The 18,198-nt window shown below is 40.4% G+C and overlaps 1 protein-coding gene across 6 annotated transcripts in view; it reads right to left on the bottom strand.

Moving 5' to 3' along the window:
- The window catches only part of NCOA5 (nuclear receptor coactivator 5), a 30,005-nt gene that overhangs the window by 5,732 nt on the left and 6,075 nt on the right, over nt 1-18,198 (bottom strand). For 2 of the 6 annotated variants that reach the window (XM_054573658.1, XM_054573660.1), the window contains exons 2-5: nt 11,918-11,984; nt 3,405-3,731; nt 1,716-1,852; nt 597-723 (exon numbers count right to left, since the gene is read on the bottom strand). In XM_054573658.1, the coding sequence (XP_054429633.1) occupies nt 597-723; nt 1,716-1,852; nt 3,405-3,731; nt 11,918-11,955 (629 nt within the window). In that variant the 5' untranslated portion in view covers nt 11,956-11,984. Of the gene's footprint in view, nt 1-596; nt 724-1,715; nt 1,853-3,398; nt 3,732-11,917; nt 12,182-18,198 lie in introns of those variants that run through there. The other 4 variants (XM_054573656.1, XM_054573657.1, XM_054573661.1 and 1 more) reach the window with 4 other exon arrangements.

The following is an 18,198-nucleotide window of genomic DNA, read 5'->3' as shown; positions in this document are numbered from 1 at the left end:
TTGCTTCGATTTTCCTCTGGGAAGGTAGCCCTCTCTAACTCAGTTCACAGGGCTTCACAGGACTAATTCCCCATTTAGGTCTAGGGATGGACATATGACCTGGCCCTGGCCAATCAGGGGATCTCAGCACCACTGGCTAGTGACTATTCCAACAACAGGAAAGCGAGCCAGGTCAGTCCAGGGGGAAACAGTTCTAGGACTTTAGGTGGAAGCCCTAGGGAAAAGCAGCTCTCTTTCCACTACATGTACTAAGCCAGAAGATACATGCCAGGGGCCAGTGCCATTCTGCCTTTTTCGGTAGAATGTCTATCTGAGAATGAAGGCAACGCTGAGACCAAAAATTGGTAACATATTTTGATGCTGGATGTGGCCATGTCTGAACTTCCCAGCAAAGCAAACTAAAAATTTCCCTATGGGACATAAGCCAGTTTGTAATGGGCTTTCTGTCACTTACAACCAAAAGAACCTTCGTTAAGACAGCACAGCAATGCCACAATACACAGATCAAGTTCACTGGGCAGAGCTGCCAAGAGGGAGCCTGAATTTCAATTCTGACCCCTCCCCTTACGCAGGAGAAATATCCAAACAGTTCTTACTTAGTCTGCTTGTTGACCACAATCACAGAACAATCAACGGGCCTCTCAGCATCAAAGCGTCTCTGAATTTCTTCAAAATATTGACGATAAAGCTCTTCTCTACGCCGTTCTTCACGTTTCAAACGTTCTGCAAGACACCATCAGGGAAAACCGAAATATGGATGTGAATTCTCTAAAGGTACATCATAGGCCTTACTTTGAATCCAGAACTATATGCAGGCAAAGGTCATAACTCTCTCTCTCTCTCTCTCTCTTCATCCTATAGACTATCTCCTGAAGATAACCATTAGTATTATTCTTTATTATTATAAATTCCTTGAAATGGAATAGCTGGATTAAAGTCCACGGTCATTCTAATGCTTTATCTGACATCTACCACCGCTATCGCCTCTAGAAAAGCTCTTACTAACTTATCCCTCCACAGGAGTGAGTCACCTAGTGTTATTTCTCCACATCTTAGTCAACACTGGGTTTTCCCATTTAAAAAAATTACTGCCAACTTGACAGGTAAAAGATGGTATATATTTTTTTAATTATTTTTTTTGCATTTTTGAGACAACTACAAGACCCTTTACTAATGGGTATTTGTAATTTCGTATTTTTTTGGGGAAAAAAACTGGATAGTTAAGTTTTATTACAAATTAAAAATGAGGTTCTTAACCTTATTTAAAAGGTATAAAGCAATTTAGAAATCTTTAAGAATGTACTGAGAAAATGAGGCTTTTAAAAAACATGTTTGTCTTTATCAAATAAAGATGCTGTTAGGTAAAAATTGTAAATAAAACAAACAAAATCCCAAACCCTATGTTGCATAGATAATGAAGATTTGTTCCATGGGCAAAAAAGCAAGCAACTTCTTTAGCTCCAATTTTTTGTTTCTTATGCTGGAATTTCATATTTATTTTTTTCTTTTTAGATGACTAAACCAGATACTACTAATTTTCACTTAAAAATTTTTCAAGAAGAATGCTCTCTACATATCAACAGGCTATTTGTATTTCTTCTTTTTGTGAACTGCTAAGCCAAGTTATTAGCCCCTTTTCAATGGGTTATTAGCTTCCTCTTTCTTCTGTAAAATGTTCTACCAGTAATAGGAGTAAACTGTTTCTGCTACTGTACCTTTTGCACGAGACTGACTTTCTGGGCCTGGAGGGCCTCGTCCATCAAAGCTGTCCCTGTAACGGTCAAAGTAAGCGTCGTCCTTTCTCCTGCCATAATCATCCATTCGCAGGTATCGGTCATAAGAGCTTTCTCTCCTGTAAAGTTAAAGAAATTTGCACAAAATTAAAGTTGTCCCATCCTGCAAAAAATCCAATACAGAGATTTCTTCAAGACCCAGTCCCCTGTGAGGAAGTAAGCAGAGTAAGGTAAAGGTCTTTGGGATTAGACAAATGAGGTTGGTGTACAGGCATACCTTGAAAATATTGCAGGTTCGAGTCCAGACTGCAGTAAAGGTAGTATAGCAATAATGAGTCATAATCTTTTTGCTGGTGGAGGGTCTTGCCTTCAATTTGTAAAGTGCAATAGAATGAGGTATGCCTGTATCTGGGACTCACTGCTTATCAGCTCTGTGGCTGTGAATGAGTTAATCTGCCTTGCAAAATGACTGGATGTACACAAAGTTCTCAACATAGTCCCTGGCACAAAGCAAACACAATATGACTGGTCGTAATTATTGATGTTAGTTTTGAGGAACCATTTCATGCACCCCCTTCTTCCATCCCCTCCCCTGTGCTTTTCAAAATTTGTGGTTAAAAAAATATATATGTATGTGTCTATGTACGTACGTATGTGTCTAAACACTCCAACATACACCCAATAGTTTTTCATGATCCTGAACAGAAACTCTGTACCCATTAAGAAGTAACTCTTCATGTCCCTTCCTGTAACCTCTAATCCACTTTGTTTCTATGAACTTGCCGTTTCTAGATACTTCATAAAAATGGAATTATGTATTTCTCTTCTGTCTGGTTTATTTCACTAAGCATGTTTTCAAGGTCCATTCATGCCATAGCAGATACCAGCATTATGTTCCTTTTCATGGCTGAATACTATTCCATTGCATAGATTGATCACATTTTTAATCTATCTATCTATCAATGGACTGTGGGTCCATCTATCTATCAATGGACTGTGGGTCGTGTCTACCTTTTGGTTACTGTGAACAGTGCTGCTGTGCATATTCATGCACAAGTGTCTGAGTCCCTCTTTCCAATTCTTTTGGGTATACTCAGGACTGGAATTGATGGATCATAGCAATTCTACTATATTATAGCATTTTAAGGATCTGCCAAATTGTTTTCCATAACGGCCACTATCTTACATTCCTACCAGCAATGTAAAATAGTGTTCTAGTTTCTCCAAACCTCACCAACATTTGCTATTTTGCTTTTCCTTTAAAAATAAATTATTGTAACCATCCTAGTAGGTATGAAGTGGTAGCACTGCGGCTTTGATTTGCATTTCCCTGATGACTAAAGATGATGTCAAGCCTCTTTTTTCATATTTACTGGTCATTCGTGTATCTTCCCTGTGCTCTTGCACTGCCAAAACAATTGGCACTCTGTCTTCTTTCCATTTGCACAATGTTGTCTTTCATAGGCCACAAGGAGAGACCTAGATACATTAGCTAAAGTATTTGTCAAGCAGCATCTATGCCATTTGATAGACACTGGAAACCTAAGGCTGATAAAATCACTGCCTTTCAAGAGCTTTCAATTAGTTCAGCATAACACGCATAAAAAAGACTGTTACAAAAAACAAACAGACCCCAAACCCCAAGAATGAGCAGAATAACTGTACCTGTACCTGTATATGGGATCTCGGGAGTCTCTCATATCTCTGTATCTGTCATACATGGGGTCTCGGTGATCTCGAAAATCCCTAGAGTCCCTTAGATCACGGAAGTCTCTAAGATCCCTCATGTCCCGAGCATCACGCATACTTCTGCTGTCTCTGTGATCCCGAATGTCTCTGCTATCTCTGTGGTCCCGCAAGTCTCGAGGGTCTCGCATGTCTCTGCTATCGCGGGCATCCCGGCCATTTCTGCCATCCCTCGGCTCTCTCCTTGGACTTCCTGGAATTGGGGATCGATCACGTCTTGTATCTCGACTGTCTCCAAAGCCATACGGGTCTCTGTGGGAGGTAGCAAGAAGACACTAAGACAAAGAAACTGAAGGTAGCTAACCCCTCAGCTCCTCATTAAAGGAAGCCCCTACCCTCCAAGTGTTTTTTCACTGAAACATGATAACAAGACAGTGACAACATGACTAAAATTTTAAGGATAGTCACCCATCTGGTCAGCAAATAAAGACTAGTAGGTTGTACAAGCTCAAAAGTGTAGGACAAGGAAGAATGGACAACCCAAAACCAAAGGTTTATCAGGCTTCAGGAAGTAATTTGGCATTCCTTATGCACGCCAATCTACCATCTCAATCTCAACAGGTTTTCAAGGTCAAAGTGTCTTTCTCCTAGGAACCTATTTTCTCCCACCAGACCTGTTTGAAAGATTTTTAATAGGGGAAAAAGTTATGGTGGACACAGTAAGGGGCAAGACTCATAAAAAAGAAATGGCACAATTTCATACAAAGTAATGATAATCAAAGGAGCTGTCCTTGCAGTGCAGAAAACCTCACTTAAAATATCTAGCAGGATAATCAAATGAAGGGGGAAAAAGGTACAATATGGAATACACAGTAAAGTGTAAGAACATTCAGTCTGTCTTCTCAACGTAGTTACTGAGTAGTGGTCTCTCAATTTGAGGTTTATGATGAATCTAGTTCCTTTTCTGCCAAGGTTTTCTTGTTTTTTAAACAGCATTTGAAGTCATAGATGTTTGGCCTGCTCCGATTCAATATTCTTCATGAGACATTCCACTCCACTGGAAACTTAACCTCAACAAATCTAAAATTAAACTTCTTATTCAACCCACTCAGTCCCATTCCTGACATTTTCACTTCTGCCAAAAATCATCTTCCCAGTTACCAAGGTTTAAGTTCTTGAAAGTTAACTTTGATTCTTTCTTCCCTATCTCAATTAGGCCACCTGAATCCTTTTCGTTTTTCCTTTTCACTGGATTTATAAGTTCATCCCAAACCCTGATATTGGCACCAAGTTTCCAAAAAACAAAACAAAATGAACAACCTTCCAGGTTTCAGTTTATTCAACACATAAAGACCAGCTTCACCACCTGTTACCAATCAGAGCGTGGACTATCGCATTTCTGGGCACTTCTCCCTAACAAATCTGTCCCCTTTCCAACTACTACCTCTCCTCCATCTCCTCCTTCAGCTCCCTCAGTTTCATTTAAGCTGTTCTTATGACTTAACTCACACAACATAGCTAGTTCAACATTTTTGTTCACATGGTTTTTCAACCTCTAATATTTTTCCTGCACTAATCCAAGTAGTACCCAATTCTCACAAGCAAGTTCATGTTCCATGTCTTCCAAGAAATCTCTGCTGTGCTTCTACTGCTCAACTCCTAGAGCACCATTGCCATTACTCACCCTGATCTGGTATTTACCTTTTTACAACGTCTTCTTGTTTGGCCCACAGGAAGTATTACCTCCTCTGTTAAAATCTGCCCTGAACTCTTGATCTTTCCCAACAAATATGCTCTTCCTCTAGTCCTACCTATCTCAACCGTGCTACACCCATCCACTCCGTTACTCGAGCCAGGAAAACTGGATGCCATCCACCCTTCTAATCACATTTCCAAGTTTCAATCATTCTCTGAAATTTTTATCCACCCTGTCCATGTTTCTTTATGTCCATTGGCACCACTGAAGGTCAACTCATAATCCTCTCTCCTTTACACCACAGCAAAGGTCTTCTAGTTTGCCCACGTCTGCTCTTGCCTCCTTTCTAGTCTTTCTCCCTGTAGTGATCGTTTAAATATGAAAACCTTTTACTGATTTCTCACAGTAAATTTAATCCAAAATCTCTACTGCTAATAAGATCCCGCATGCCCTTGGCTCCTGTCGTCTCATTTCTCTCTAGTTTACTGCTCTCTTGCCCTCCTGGCCTTTCAGCTGTAACTAGTGAACATAGTCTTTTATTCACTCATTTTGATAGTTTAAAAGTTTATCTTCTACCCCTAAATCCTGGTCACAGCCTCTCATAGCACTTTGTTTTTACTTGTGCGCCTGGCCTACTAAACTGCAAATCCACAAGGGCAAGGACAACCTGCGACTCTCCACTACAAACGCCCCCGGGCTGGCATGCAGATGCTCCACGAACACAGTAAGTGAACCTTGCTCTGGCACACATCTATTACTGCACTTACCATGCTGTTCTGTGATTATCTGTTTACATGGCCTCCCTATTAAACAGTAGAAGGCTTGGTATCCTTAGGACACAGCACGGAGCTCAGGAAATGTTTAATGAATTGTTCAACCAAATAGTAAGCCTCTCAGGAGCAGGAACCATGTTTTGTTGATAACTTTTGTTACTACCACGATTACACATATTAGGCATTCCTCACGATGCCATCAGCTTGGTAGAAAACCTCAATTTCTCTTCATTTACAGAGCATAGCAAAAACAGTGTAAATGACAATTTTGCCTCTATGAAAAGTCCTTGTCATATATTTTAAGACTCAAAAGAACTCCTGATTTGTGGGAGGAAACATATGGGAGAACAGAGGATTTAAATGAGGACAGCTAAACACTTTTTCTATTAGGATAAAGTAGAGACTAACCAAGATTTTTACCTCAGTTTTCCTTATTATGTCATATGATCCTCCTAAATATGCACATCTGATATACATGTTTAATGTGGGCAAACATTCAGAATTCAATGGGAAGGGACAACTGTAAAGTACTTTTGGATTAATGATCAGCAGATAAAACTGCCTTGGGGAGCAGTTAGAAGTAGTCATTAGAGGTAGAATCGGATTTCAAGTGTTCTTGGCAAACGAGGGCTGAGCGAGATCATGAGCCTGACAGACCACAGACCACACACGAAGCCTTGGGTGGGTACAAATGGGGCTAGGGATGCAGATAGGAACACCATGTCACAGCACATTATTCACAGCCTTAGGATAATTATAAATGCCACATTTGGTTCTCATTCTTGTGAATCCACTGAAATACTTACCTGTCAGAGACTCTCCCCAGAGGTTGACCAGAACCCTAAATTCCCAAAGCCTGGGTTCGCGCTTCTAGTTTGAGAAGGCAAGCACTGCCGCACGCCCCCCGCCACTATGAGTATGAAGTCCGTGTGCAACACTACTACCAATTCCCCCTCGACTGTTTTCTGGGTAAAAACGCAGAAGAGATGATATTCACAAAGGAGAAAAGAACTAAGGAGGGTGGAAGTAGGAATAGAGAAAATAATAATTCTTTAAAATGAAAAGGCAAAGCTGCTTTCCTTTCTCCAAAAGATGAGCAGTATGACAGACTGCTGTTCCTCTGAAGACAAAAAACACTTTAGGGTCACTTTAGGTCCCAAAGAATTTCCCCCGGACAAAAGAGCTCTAAGGGCTCCTGCTGCTGGCCCCAACATCTTTCTCAAAGCAAGAACCAGCTATCAAAAGGGTGGTATAGTGCACAAGATTCACAGTGTTGCAAGGAGGAAGCCTGCTGAATGAGATGCTTGACCTCAGATAACAAGTGGGTTAAAGGCAATTTTCCAGAGCATACTAAGGTTCAAAACATCATCCCATAGCACCAGAGGTGTCCTACTGGAGACCAACTGCAGTGTACCCTCACGTACCAGGTCACTAGAGGCTAAGACAAAACTGAAAAGCGGTTAAATAAATTTCGGCACTAGAGTCCACAAACTGAAGGCAGGTGACAAACACTACTAAAATTGTTATATATTCTTCATTTACTTATCAGGGGACAAACAGCCAAATGCTCTTTGCCTTGAGAGAAACAGAGCCATCATCTGGAAACACTTGGAAGGTAAGGGAGGGATGGGTGCAAGGAAAAGCCATGCATGGCTCAGATGCAAATGATGTGCTTCTGGTGGAACTGCTCTTCTTCCAGGAAACTAAAAGGGTAGTGTAGAATACTATTCATTTGAGAGCCTACAGAGTAAGAACTGATAGATGATCATCTTGAAGTCTGTGAAGGACTCGAGCTGTGTTCGACCAGAGGCTGAAACCCTAAGCCCAGGATGGTGTTCTTTGGCCTTGGCTGTACAGAAGGTCAGGGAAGACATTTGTCCTTTTCTTTGTCAACATCTTTTTGTTCACTATAATATTTTCCTTGGGAGGTCCAGCCTTTTTCTCCTCCTGAAAAAAAAAATCCTCCATCAGCTCTTTGTACTTCTGTTCTGTCACAGATACTGTCCACAAATATAATTATCTAAATGGCTGGCTGCTGTGTGATGTTGATCCCCCACCATGATGGCTCCTTGCTACTGTCAGAAAAGGAGACAACAGGCTTATGCAGAATTTTGCCATTGGGTGCACGCAGGATACAGGGTGCAATGAGATACCACACTTCACAGATCCAAATTGTGTAAGTGCCCATGTTTCTTCCTAGGAGACGCACTGATGATTTTCTCAAGCACAAATATGACTTTCCTGTTGGTAGAGATGGCACTTGCTGAGAACTGACGGCTCTTAAGTGTTAGTGCAGAGGTAATCACAGCCTGGAATCTGTAATTGTGAGGCCCACCAGAGCTAGGGCTGTCTCACACCCAACCAGCAGGCAGCTATCAAAGGAATTAACACTGTGGATAGGTAGAGATCATCTTCAGGCCATTTGAGAAACTTGTCTATAGCTAGGTTGTTTCGGATTAACTTAAGCCCTTGATGACTTCCACTGAAGAGGCACCAGGCCTAAAATCCTTAATAAACATATGGGGAAAACTCTCTGCAGAGCTGTTGATGTAGACGAATTCGTTGTATTTGCTCTTCTCCAGGTTCTATGGGAAGGATGAAGAAATACAGAGTCTCACCTGGAAGCCACATGGGCATAGGGGTGTGCTTCAAGACCTGGATCATCAAGGCGTTGGGCTACAGGTGGCAACTGAGAACATCTGAGGTACACTCACAGTCCAGTCTTTGAAGAAAGCTTAATGCCTAGTACCAATGCTAGACAACTCGCATGGCAAAGGAGGCAAATGAAGTGGTCCAAGGGTTAAATGATGAGAATTCAAGCTGGAATCTGATCCGGAGCAGGGATTTCTGACGCAAAGCTCTGTGCGAGGCTGGGCCAATACTGTCAGAGTCACACACTGACAGCTGGAGTCCTCAGGGAGGCACACTACTGAACAGAGAGTAACGCCAGCAGAGCTGTGGCTTACAGAGACATTTGAAGAGGCGATAATCCTGTGATACCTCCCAAAGATACCTAAGTGTTTTGACAGTCAAGGCTGAAGTCCAGCAAAACAAGGTGTTACAAAGGTCTTGCCAACATGATGAAAAACAATTTAAAAGTAGCAGCACTGAATACATAAAGGTACAATTTAAGGGGAATATTTGTCATGTGTACAGTGATTTTTTTCCCCCTGTGAACAATGCATTTCCCATGGCTGGGGACACTTAAAACGAATTAGAATGGTCAAATGAAGGCAGTTTGGTTGTCGGCAACATACTGGTACATTTGGAATTCAAGGCTCTGACTAGAGACATGTGCCTAAAGAGTGATATTCAGTATTTACCCTCAGAAAAATGACTGGCCCCTTCCAGGCTAACCAGTTACCCAGCTTGCCTACTAAATGAATTTTATTTCTGTCCTGTCGTGTATCTCAAGAGGTAATGCGTGATCAGGACAATGATCAAAATGTTAATGCTCTATTTTAAATACGATGTTTACAGTTCGGTATTAGGGTTTTAACATTTTTATTTTCAAAGGTAAAAAACTAGAACTCTTTGTTCAGGTTTTAGGTGGGTCTCAGAACAGATTTTACTAAGTGTGAACATTGTTCTTCCCTGAACTTTAATGAACATGACTGTATGAAACTTCAGTATGTTAAATAACACGGTGAAGAATCCAGTTAGGGACATTTCACCAAGGGGAACAGTGATTCTTAGTGGAATTTGAATTAGGTTGTCTCTCCCATTGATTGTAAATAAAGCAGGAAGCCACTGCCCTATCCACATCCTAAACAACCTCATTTTAAAATTTATTTCTGAGGAACGTGATATTTTAAAAGGTATATGAAAGTGACATATTTATATATCTGGTAGGGAGAACATTTTAAAGGGCCCCTTACAATGTTGTCTACATGTATTTTGGGCAGGTTTTTTTTTTTTTAAAGGCATAGTTATTTCTTCCATTACAGATGAAATTATGGAGTTGTATCTTAGCTTGGTATAAAATTAATCTTTTTAATTTAATGCCCTGGCAATGGCTACATTGGATTTCAACTAGGGGAGTTGCTTATTTTCCCCAACATTGCCAATGTCTGTTGAAAGCTACAATCAGATGGAAATGTTAAAAGCATTTGGTTAAGTATCATTAATAGGATGGCATAAAATTTTCTTCTCAATTCATAGTACAGAAATTATTCTGTATTTTGCAATGTGCTCCCCCCTCCCTTCTGTCTTCAGAAACACAAAGACGACACTATCTAGAGATCATAAACATCAGGGGGGCACCACGATGGGGGAAGGGTGTTACTGATGGAGTCACCTGTCTTTATATTTACCAATGCCACACTCTTTCTGGTAAGCTACCTAGTTCAGCCACACACATTTGAGGTCCTTGGAGACTGGATACACACTATGTCTCCTTTCAAGCCATTTGTCAACCACAGCTTCCAATGGGAGCCCCACAGTTCTGGCCATTAGATGCAAATCCATAGCCACGTGTATTTCGTGTTTATTAGAGCAATGAGATGCAACACAGATGCGACTGCCCAAAATCTGCAGCGCAGTTAGATGCAGCATAAGGGAAGCACATATTATACAGAACTGTTGCGGTTCTGAAAGATTTGTTTATTCTCTTCATGATACTCATACGTACTCACAGAATCTATCAACAAAGTAGTTACCCAACAAGCTGCAGGTATTCCTATGGTGAGAGAGAGTACCAGGGTGCAGCCTCACTGCTGCAGTGAGACCAGGGCATCCACCTGACAGCTCTAGTTGTAACAGATTCAAGTCCTCTGCCCAGGCAGCGTGCTCAAAGGATCCAACTGAAACTGGCAGCATGGCCTTGCTCTTAGGGTCTGCTTGAACTCTGCTGCAGACATGTGTAATCTTCTCCTGGTAGCTTAGAAAATACACACCCTTCATATCCAAGTGGGGGCATATACACCAAATGTACAGCAGCCCTTCTTTCCTATAAGTAGGTAACAAAATATAAGCGTTTTTGCCCCAAAATAGGATAGCTGTATGTTGTGTGTAAGTGCTCAGCTGGGTATATCCCTAGGTGACTTGTGGAGCTACCAGTACAGAATAGGATTCCTTGTACTTAGCAGTGTTTAGTTCATTGTAGGGAATATAGTTTACTGTGGTAGGTAGTTTTGGAATGTAGTTTACTGTGGAAAATTGGCATTTTTACCTAGGGACAAAGGCAAAATGAACATTAAGTATCCACTTGGGCCATGAAGACACACCAGATATGAAATACATTGTATCTGTTTGCACTCCACACAAAACTGCACATACTGCATCCACTAGTGTGCTATTATGAGGCCAGACACTTTGGACACAATATACTTGTTTTGGTGTAAATGGTAACATCAATAAGGCTCTTCTTTGTGAGAAGGGGCCAATTTAACGCATATCTCCAGGGTATACATCAGGACTATCTCTTCTGTACACACTGTAAGGAAGACTCTATTGGGGGAAATGCCTTTTATTTCCAGGAAAGCTAAGAAAAAGGGAGACTTTTGCGAGATGAGGTGTTTTTGCCCTTTTTATTTCCCCTCAGTAGGTAACCCAAGCATGCGAGCAAACGGGATCTGCAGCACAGGCACAGCAGCAATCTCTCAAGCAGCACCTTCCGTAAACCCGGGGTAACATCTGGACCGGCAGCCATTTGGAATGAAGTGTCGAATCTTTGCTGCCCGCTGCAGTGCAGCAGGGCGCGCACCAACGACCCCGGGGCACTCCTGCTGTGGAGGCTCCCATTGACACGCGAGCTGGGGACAGAGGGTTATCCTCTTCCAATCACCTGCAACTCATGTTGCAAGCTGAACTTGCTGGGTTTGCCACCGAAAACACAAAGCTTCCTCTGCATCTCCTGATGCATGTTTAAAAAACAGCAGGGCCCTTCACACATGGCTTTCGTTCTCATTGTTTGCTTGAGTGTTTCTGATTTGTTGGGGGGGAAGAAAAGACCCTTGATGTACGAAGTTGGGCTTAACTCCCCAGAGCCCAACTCTCCCAACGTAACTCACTGCTTCGGGGTACTTTACCTTCTTGTGGGGCTGGGTCTTGATGGAGCCGTATTCATATTTCTTCTTTCCGCTGCCTTATTAATATCTGAAAAGAATAATCAACCCATCTGTTCAATGCTACGGAATAAAAACAAGATCATCAGCACATTTCAAATGAATGCAACAACAAAAGAACTACAATGACAACCAGATGGTGTAAGAAAATCCATTCCGCAGACACACTGTCACTTGGGCAGTTTTTATTAAGTTACGGCAGTACATTGTCATGGCTAGGTAAGGAATGTCCTTAGTTTTCTAGCTAACACAAAATTTGTGTACAGTTGATTATGTCAACGCTTTAACACTTTGTCAAATCCTAAACCTAACACCTGCCCCCTCCAGAGGGGGAAGATTCTTTTTTGAGGGCAGAAGGAGTAGGAGAAAAATAGTAAGAGGGTTAAGGAAAAAATAAAAAGAGCAAAGGCAAATAATTCCACTTTATGTTACAAAGTAAGATATGGACTCCATTGTCTTGAAACTTCCAAATATCCACGAAACAGGTCCTCCTTTTAGTGTGCCTTGTATTGTATTCCACTGGATAGCCTCTTCCAGAGTGAGATGTGGGGAAGAAATTAATTTTTTTCTGAACAAAGTATATGACAAAGTACAGATATTAACATCTATGACCCTCAAAGATAACTTCCTGAGAGTAAGAACCGGCATTTGGTATAGCAGGGTTAGGTAAAGAACACTCCTCATAAGTTTTCATTAAAGAGGCCTGGCATATACAACTAGGTAAGGGAGAGAATCATACGAACTTACAGGAAAGCTAATTTTTATAGTTAAAGCATAGTTGCTAAAAAAACAAAACAGACCAGCTTCGTAAAAATTGAACCATGTACAAATAAGAATTGATGATGTGTCCAAAGAAATGTACCAATCTATGCCCAAAAGATAACACCTGATGATTTTATATGATTTAAAGATATATAAATGCATTAAAAATTTCATACTTTAGTTGTGAAATAAAGCTTTCTGCTGTATAGTTTTGTTGCCCTTGTTCCTTATTAAACAACTGATATTGTATCAAATGACCTTAAATGGCATTAAGTACTCATATAGAGTGCTTAAAAATTGTAATTATGTATTTTAAAAATTCCAACCAGAGTCCTATCACTTGAAAGATCACAGTAACAACCAGCACCAGCACCAGCACCAGCACCTTAAGAGGTCTGGTATAGACTTTACCCTGCTCTGCTGACAACTTCTGAGTTCTGTTCAAGCCAGAACAATCTTCAATTCCATTTTCAGTCAGAAGTCTCTTTCTATTATGCCTAGGAGAAGAGTGGCTTTTGACAAAACTGAAGGTACCCTAAATCTAAATTGCCAGAAGCATACTCTAAATTGCCTCTTACTTTTTCAGTTAAGCAGATACCAGTGATAATCCCTCTATTTAAAAAATAAATAAATAAATCAGAAAATATTTTCTATGTAGGAGCTGGCCAGTAATATCTAACCAAGGCTTTGGCACTGCACACGGCACTTTAACAATTTACAGGTTCTCTAACATCTGAATTACATATAACAAATGATAATCCTACTTCTTTTATACATAATTGTGAAGAGTATCAGTTCAGGTTTAGAAGGGCCTACTGACCTAGCGTGCTCACTTACTTTATACTGCTTTCTAATATAGGATGACTATGATTCAGAGAGAAATGTGATGTCTTTGATTATTTAAGTAGTTCTCAAAGTATCTCTGCAATACAATGGGGCTGGTAGTTGTGTGAAGATTTTAAATAAGTACCATATTTTCTAGCAGAGTTCCAAATACCATTAAATGGTCTTGTGAATAAGCAACACTCATTTAAATTCTGACTTGACCCGGCTAACATTTAGGTGAGAATACAGAACATGGGGTATTACTTTGATTGGCCAGTCTCTATAAATGCTATATAACTTGCTGTCATTACACGAAAAGGACTACTACACTATATAATTATATCCTATGCGAGTGACTACACATATAATCAGGGAGACCAAAGTGGTCATGAATTATATACCTTTAGGGTAAAGGCGGTTCCAGTTAGAATGAAGGAGGTGAATATTTTACCTTGTGGTTGGTGAAATTTTGGGGAAATCATTTGCAATATTATTTTAAAATTCAAGATTGTATCTTTAAACCATTTGGATTATAACTTGCCTCCTACTATCTATTTTCATTGAGTAGTTCAGAGCAGTTATACTGGGATGGTGTGGCTTATGTTTTTTCTGCCAAAAAGAACTCTTAGACTATTTTCTTAGACTGAGGATTGAGGAGTTAGTAAACTTTTAGTGTGGTGTGCCAAGTGTCTGTTTATTCCCCCCTATTTAAGGTTCCTTAGCACTCCATCTCCATCTTGGGTGAGATACAGAGAAAATGAGATGTGGAAACTTTTGATATCTCATTGCCTCAAAAAGGGCTGCTCAGGTTAGGAGAGGGTTGCGGGGGTTTTCAGTGTGAGTTATGAAAACAAAACTGTCAACACCATCATCCCCCCCCCGACACAAAATCCAAACATGTGTACACAGAACTTTTGGAAAACCTGTGAGTTCTGAAATACAGGAAGAACAGAGAGGCTACTGTAAGTACAAATAACTCTAGGGAGCTGATCACAGGATAGCAAAGATCTAGAGTCAAGAAAAAAACCCCTGTCCTATCCCAATTTTTTGGTCACACAGTTTGAAAACATCAGTTGGAGGTTGGAAATGCATTTGAACAAATTTTCTCTTTGAGAATGGAAACACTGGACTGGTAAAGGGGGGCTTTTGTGTTAATTAGTTGAATAAGACCCCCCCCCAATATCCTTACAGAGATATATTATAAGCTACACAAAAGAAACAGAAATAATATAAATATAAAGGAGAAGAGGAAAAAAAAGACAATTTGGGGGTCTTTCTGAACATTATTAGGTGGGGAACTATAATCGGCAATGTGGGAATCTCCAAGGAGAGGTAGAATGCCTCCTCCTCATGAAAGAAGGGAAGAAATGGTGCTTCTTTATCCTCCTGATACATTTTGTCCCAGTCAAATACCTTCAAGACCAAAAGTCAGTCTCTTAGTATCTCTTCCACCTCAGTTTAGTTGGTACTTCTATATTTTGTTAGTTACATCAGCAATGTGGATGCCATTCAAAATCACCATCACAAGGTGCTTAACCTTGGCCTGAATATTTACAATTTCCAAGTGGTTTTCTGAAAAACAGTTAAATGCACTTCTCCAATCAGGATTTTTAGACAAGGAAAACAGTACCAACTGAAGGGATTCATTATATAAAGCGGGGGGGGGGACCGGAAAGTAATTTAGAAAACATGATGTTATATAGGAAGTAGCAGAGCTTGTTAAAGCACAAAAGAATGGGGTAAAAAACTTCCAAAGAAAGACACAATGCCTAATCTACACTTTTATTTTAGACTACTATGCCAGACAAGGTTCACACAATGATCCTTGGATAATGTTATAAACATAACAAATCTGCATGTTTCATTCACAGTACCAAGAACTGCTTTGCTCTATTTTTTAATTGAGCCATCATCAAATAACTCTTTTCACCTTAAAACCAATTTTTATACTTCAGGCTATCCAGGCAGTGGAAACTAATGTGAACTATTCTGAACAAGTGCCGTATGAACCCCAGCACTTAGTGACAGTACCACCATTGGCTGCTGAACAAACCCAGAAGGCTACAGAATGTCACTAGGTGATTGCAAATGAAATAAAGCTGTCCAAAAGGCTTGGCTGAAAACCAACTAACGAGCAGATATTATTAAATTGGAAATACATGATGATAAAGATAATGCCACTTGGAAAACCATACTAATAAGACAATGGATATTATATATTAAACTCCTAAAATTGGGAATGGAAAGAACAGGACTTCTCACTTAAATTGTATTTATGAAGATGACTTTGATGGTATATTGTAATATCAGGGATATTACAATGAGTTACACTGTAACTATTAGGGATAAGAGAATGCTTAACCGTTTTTCCACTTTAACCGTTAGGTCCACTTTGAAAACTGTGCTTTCCCTCATATTTGATTATCTCATTCATTCTCAAATTAAATTATTATGTCTTTAAGTGTATTAGAATTTTGTTCTTGGGAACAGAAATAGGAGAAATGATAGTAACATATTTACAGAATGCTTACTCTATCCCAGAGCCTTTACTAAGAACATTATGTGATTACCTCATTCGATCCTTTCAACAACTTTTGGGAGTTAAGTACTATTCTGATCTCTATTTTGCAAATGAGAAAATCTGAGGTTTAGAGAAATCAAGTGATTTATATGAGGTCACATGATGATCAAGAGACAGAGCTAGGACTCAAACTCAGGTCTGTCTGAAGCCAGAATGTTAAACTTATTTATTAATTATGCTGTGCTGCTTCCAACTGGGAGCAGAAGGACATGGTTTCGATTTTGGAAACTCTTGCTAGGGTTCCCTGATCAAATGCTGATGGGATCTGGAAAAGTCCCAATGGTTAAGTGACCAAGACACCCAATAGGGTAGGACCTACTTATTCAATTACCACTCCAATTTCTATCCCCTCAAACTGCAGTGTTTCTGGCTTTTGCTACCAACGTTCTATTCACTTCAACTCTTCAGATGAAAATTCTCTACCAAAATTTAATTTCCTGCCCTATTTACTTCTTTTGAGGAAAAAACACTTGACCAGGATCAGCAAATAAGAGTTCTAGTCCTATTTTGTGTGCGTGTGGGGAATTTAGTTAAGTCACTCGATTTCTCTTAACCTGATAAAGTGGATTTTCTACCTGTGTTAGTTATGTTGATTCAAAGAAAATATCAGCTAAGAGAAAAAACTAAGTTGGATTCACAAAGGTTGAGCTAATCTAAATAAAAAAAAGTCTGAGTTAAAAAAATGTAAAATACAGGTTTATTTTAAAAAGGTAAAATTTCAATTAAACTATACAAGTGGAAATCCTTAGAGAACTATATTAATAAACCTGAAAGGGATATTTTATAATCAGTACATCAAATGCTTCTATGCTTACAGTGTGTCACATTCAGTTTTAGGCCTTAGATAAATGGACATAAAAAGGCTGAAGTCTCTGTCTTAAACTTTAAGGCTTAAAGGAGCTCACTGTTTAATCAAGGAGAGAGGCACATGTACACAGATTAATGACAGTATAATCCAAAGTGGGACTATGGCAGATAATGAAGGCCTAACTATGTGTATGGCAGGGGAGAGGAGGCGGGCAGAGAGGACACTGGGAAGAAAGGGTGGGAAAGTAGCGGGGCCAAGGAGGAGGCAGGGAAGGCCTGAAAATAACATTTAAACTGAGTCCTGAAGGATGAACAGAGCTTACTAGAAAGAGGGAAGTCATTCTGGCACACACAAAGGTAAAGGAATGGTTTGAAGGACATAGTGAGTTAGAAATACTAGAGCATGTTTAACGCAGGGAATGGGGGAACAGGAGAAAAAGGGAGAGGAACTACAGGTGTAAACCACAGTTAGATTAGATCACAAAAACCTGCCCTGGCTGGTGTGGCTCAGTGGACTGAGCGCCAGCCTGCAAACCAAAGGGTCGCCGATTCGACTCCCAGTGTAGGGCACATGCCTGGGTTGTAGGCCAGGTTCCCAGCAGGGGGCGCATGAAATGCAACCACACATTGATGTTTCCCTCTCTTCCCCCTCTCTAAAAATAAATAAAAATCTCACACGCACACACCCACACCCACCACCCCCACACCCCCCCACCCCGCCCCCGCCCCCACCCCCGCCCCTTGTTATGGGAAAGGAAGAAACTGGTGTCAAAAGGCCTGTTAGGAGGCTATGAACTGAATGAACTACCAATCTCATTGAAGCCAGACAATGCAGGCCTACTATATGTATTGTATAAGGGGGTACCCTGCAAAATCCAGAATTTATTTATAAAAAATTGTGTATTTATTCTTACACGTTTAAACTTCAGTCACCTTCAAAGTGCTCTCTATTTGACGCAATACACCTACTGAGAGATTTATTACGCTGCTCAAAACAGTTTTTGAACTGATCAATTTTGATGCCTTTTAGTGCTTCTGCCATTTTTTGTTTCACTTCACATTGGCAAAATGTTATCCTTTCAGGACTTTTTTCATCCAGGGACGCACACAAAATCACTGGGGGTGAGACTGGGTGAATAAAGAGGATGGGGCATGGGAGTCATGCTGTTTTTAGTCAAACACTGCTGAACACGCAGCACAGCATGGACAGGTGCGCCTGTAAATCACCCATCATGAAACGGGCAAACACCCTGAAAGTCTTAAAAAAAAA

The sequence above is a fragment of the Pteronotus mesoamericanus genome, unplaced genomic scaffold (genome assembly GCF_021234165.1).
Source record: "Pteronotus mesoamericanus isolate MK-2021 breed Mesoamerican mustached bat unplaced genomic scaffold, CSHL_Meso_final contig_25, whole genome shotgun sequence".
Taxonomy (NCBI): Eukaryota; Metazoa; Chordata; class Mammalia; order Chiroptera; family Mormoopidae; genus Pteronotus; species Pteronotus mesoamericanus.
The sequence above is the reverse complement of the archived record's forward strand: the minus strand, read 5'-3'. Positions and strand labels throughout refer to the sequence as shown.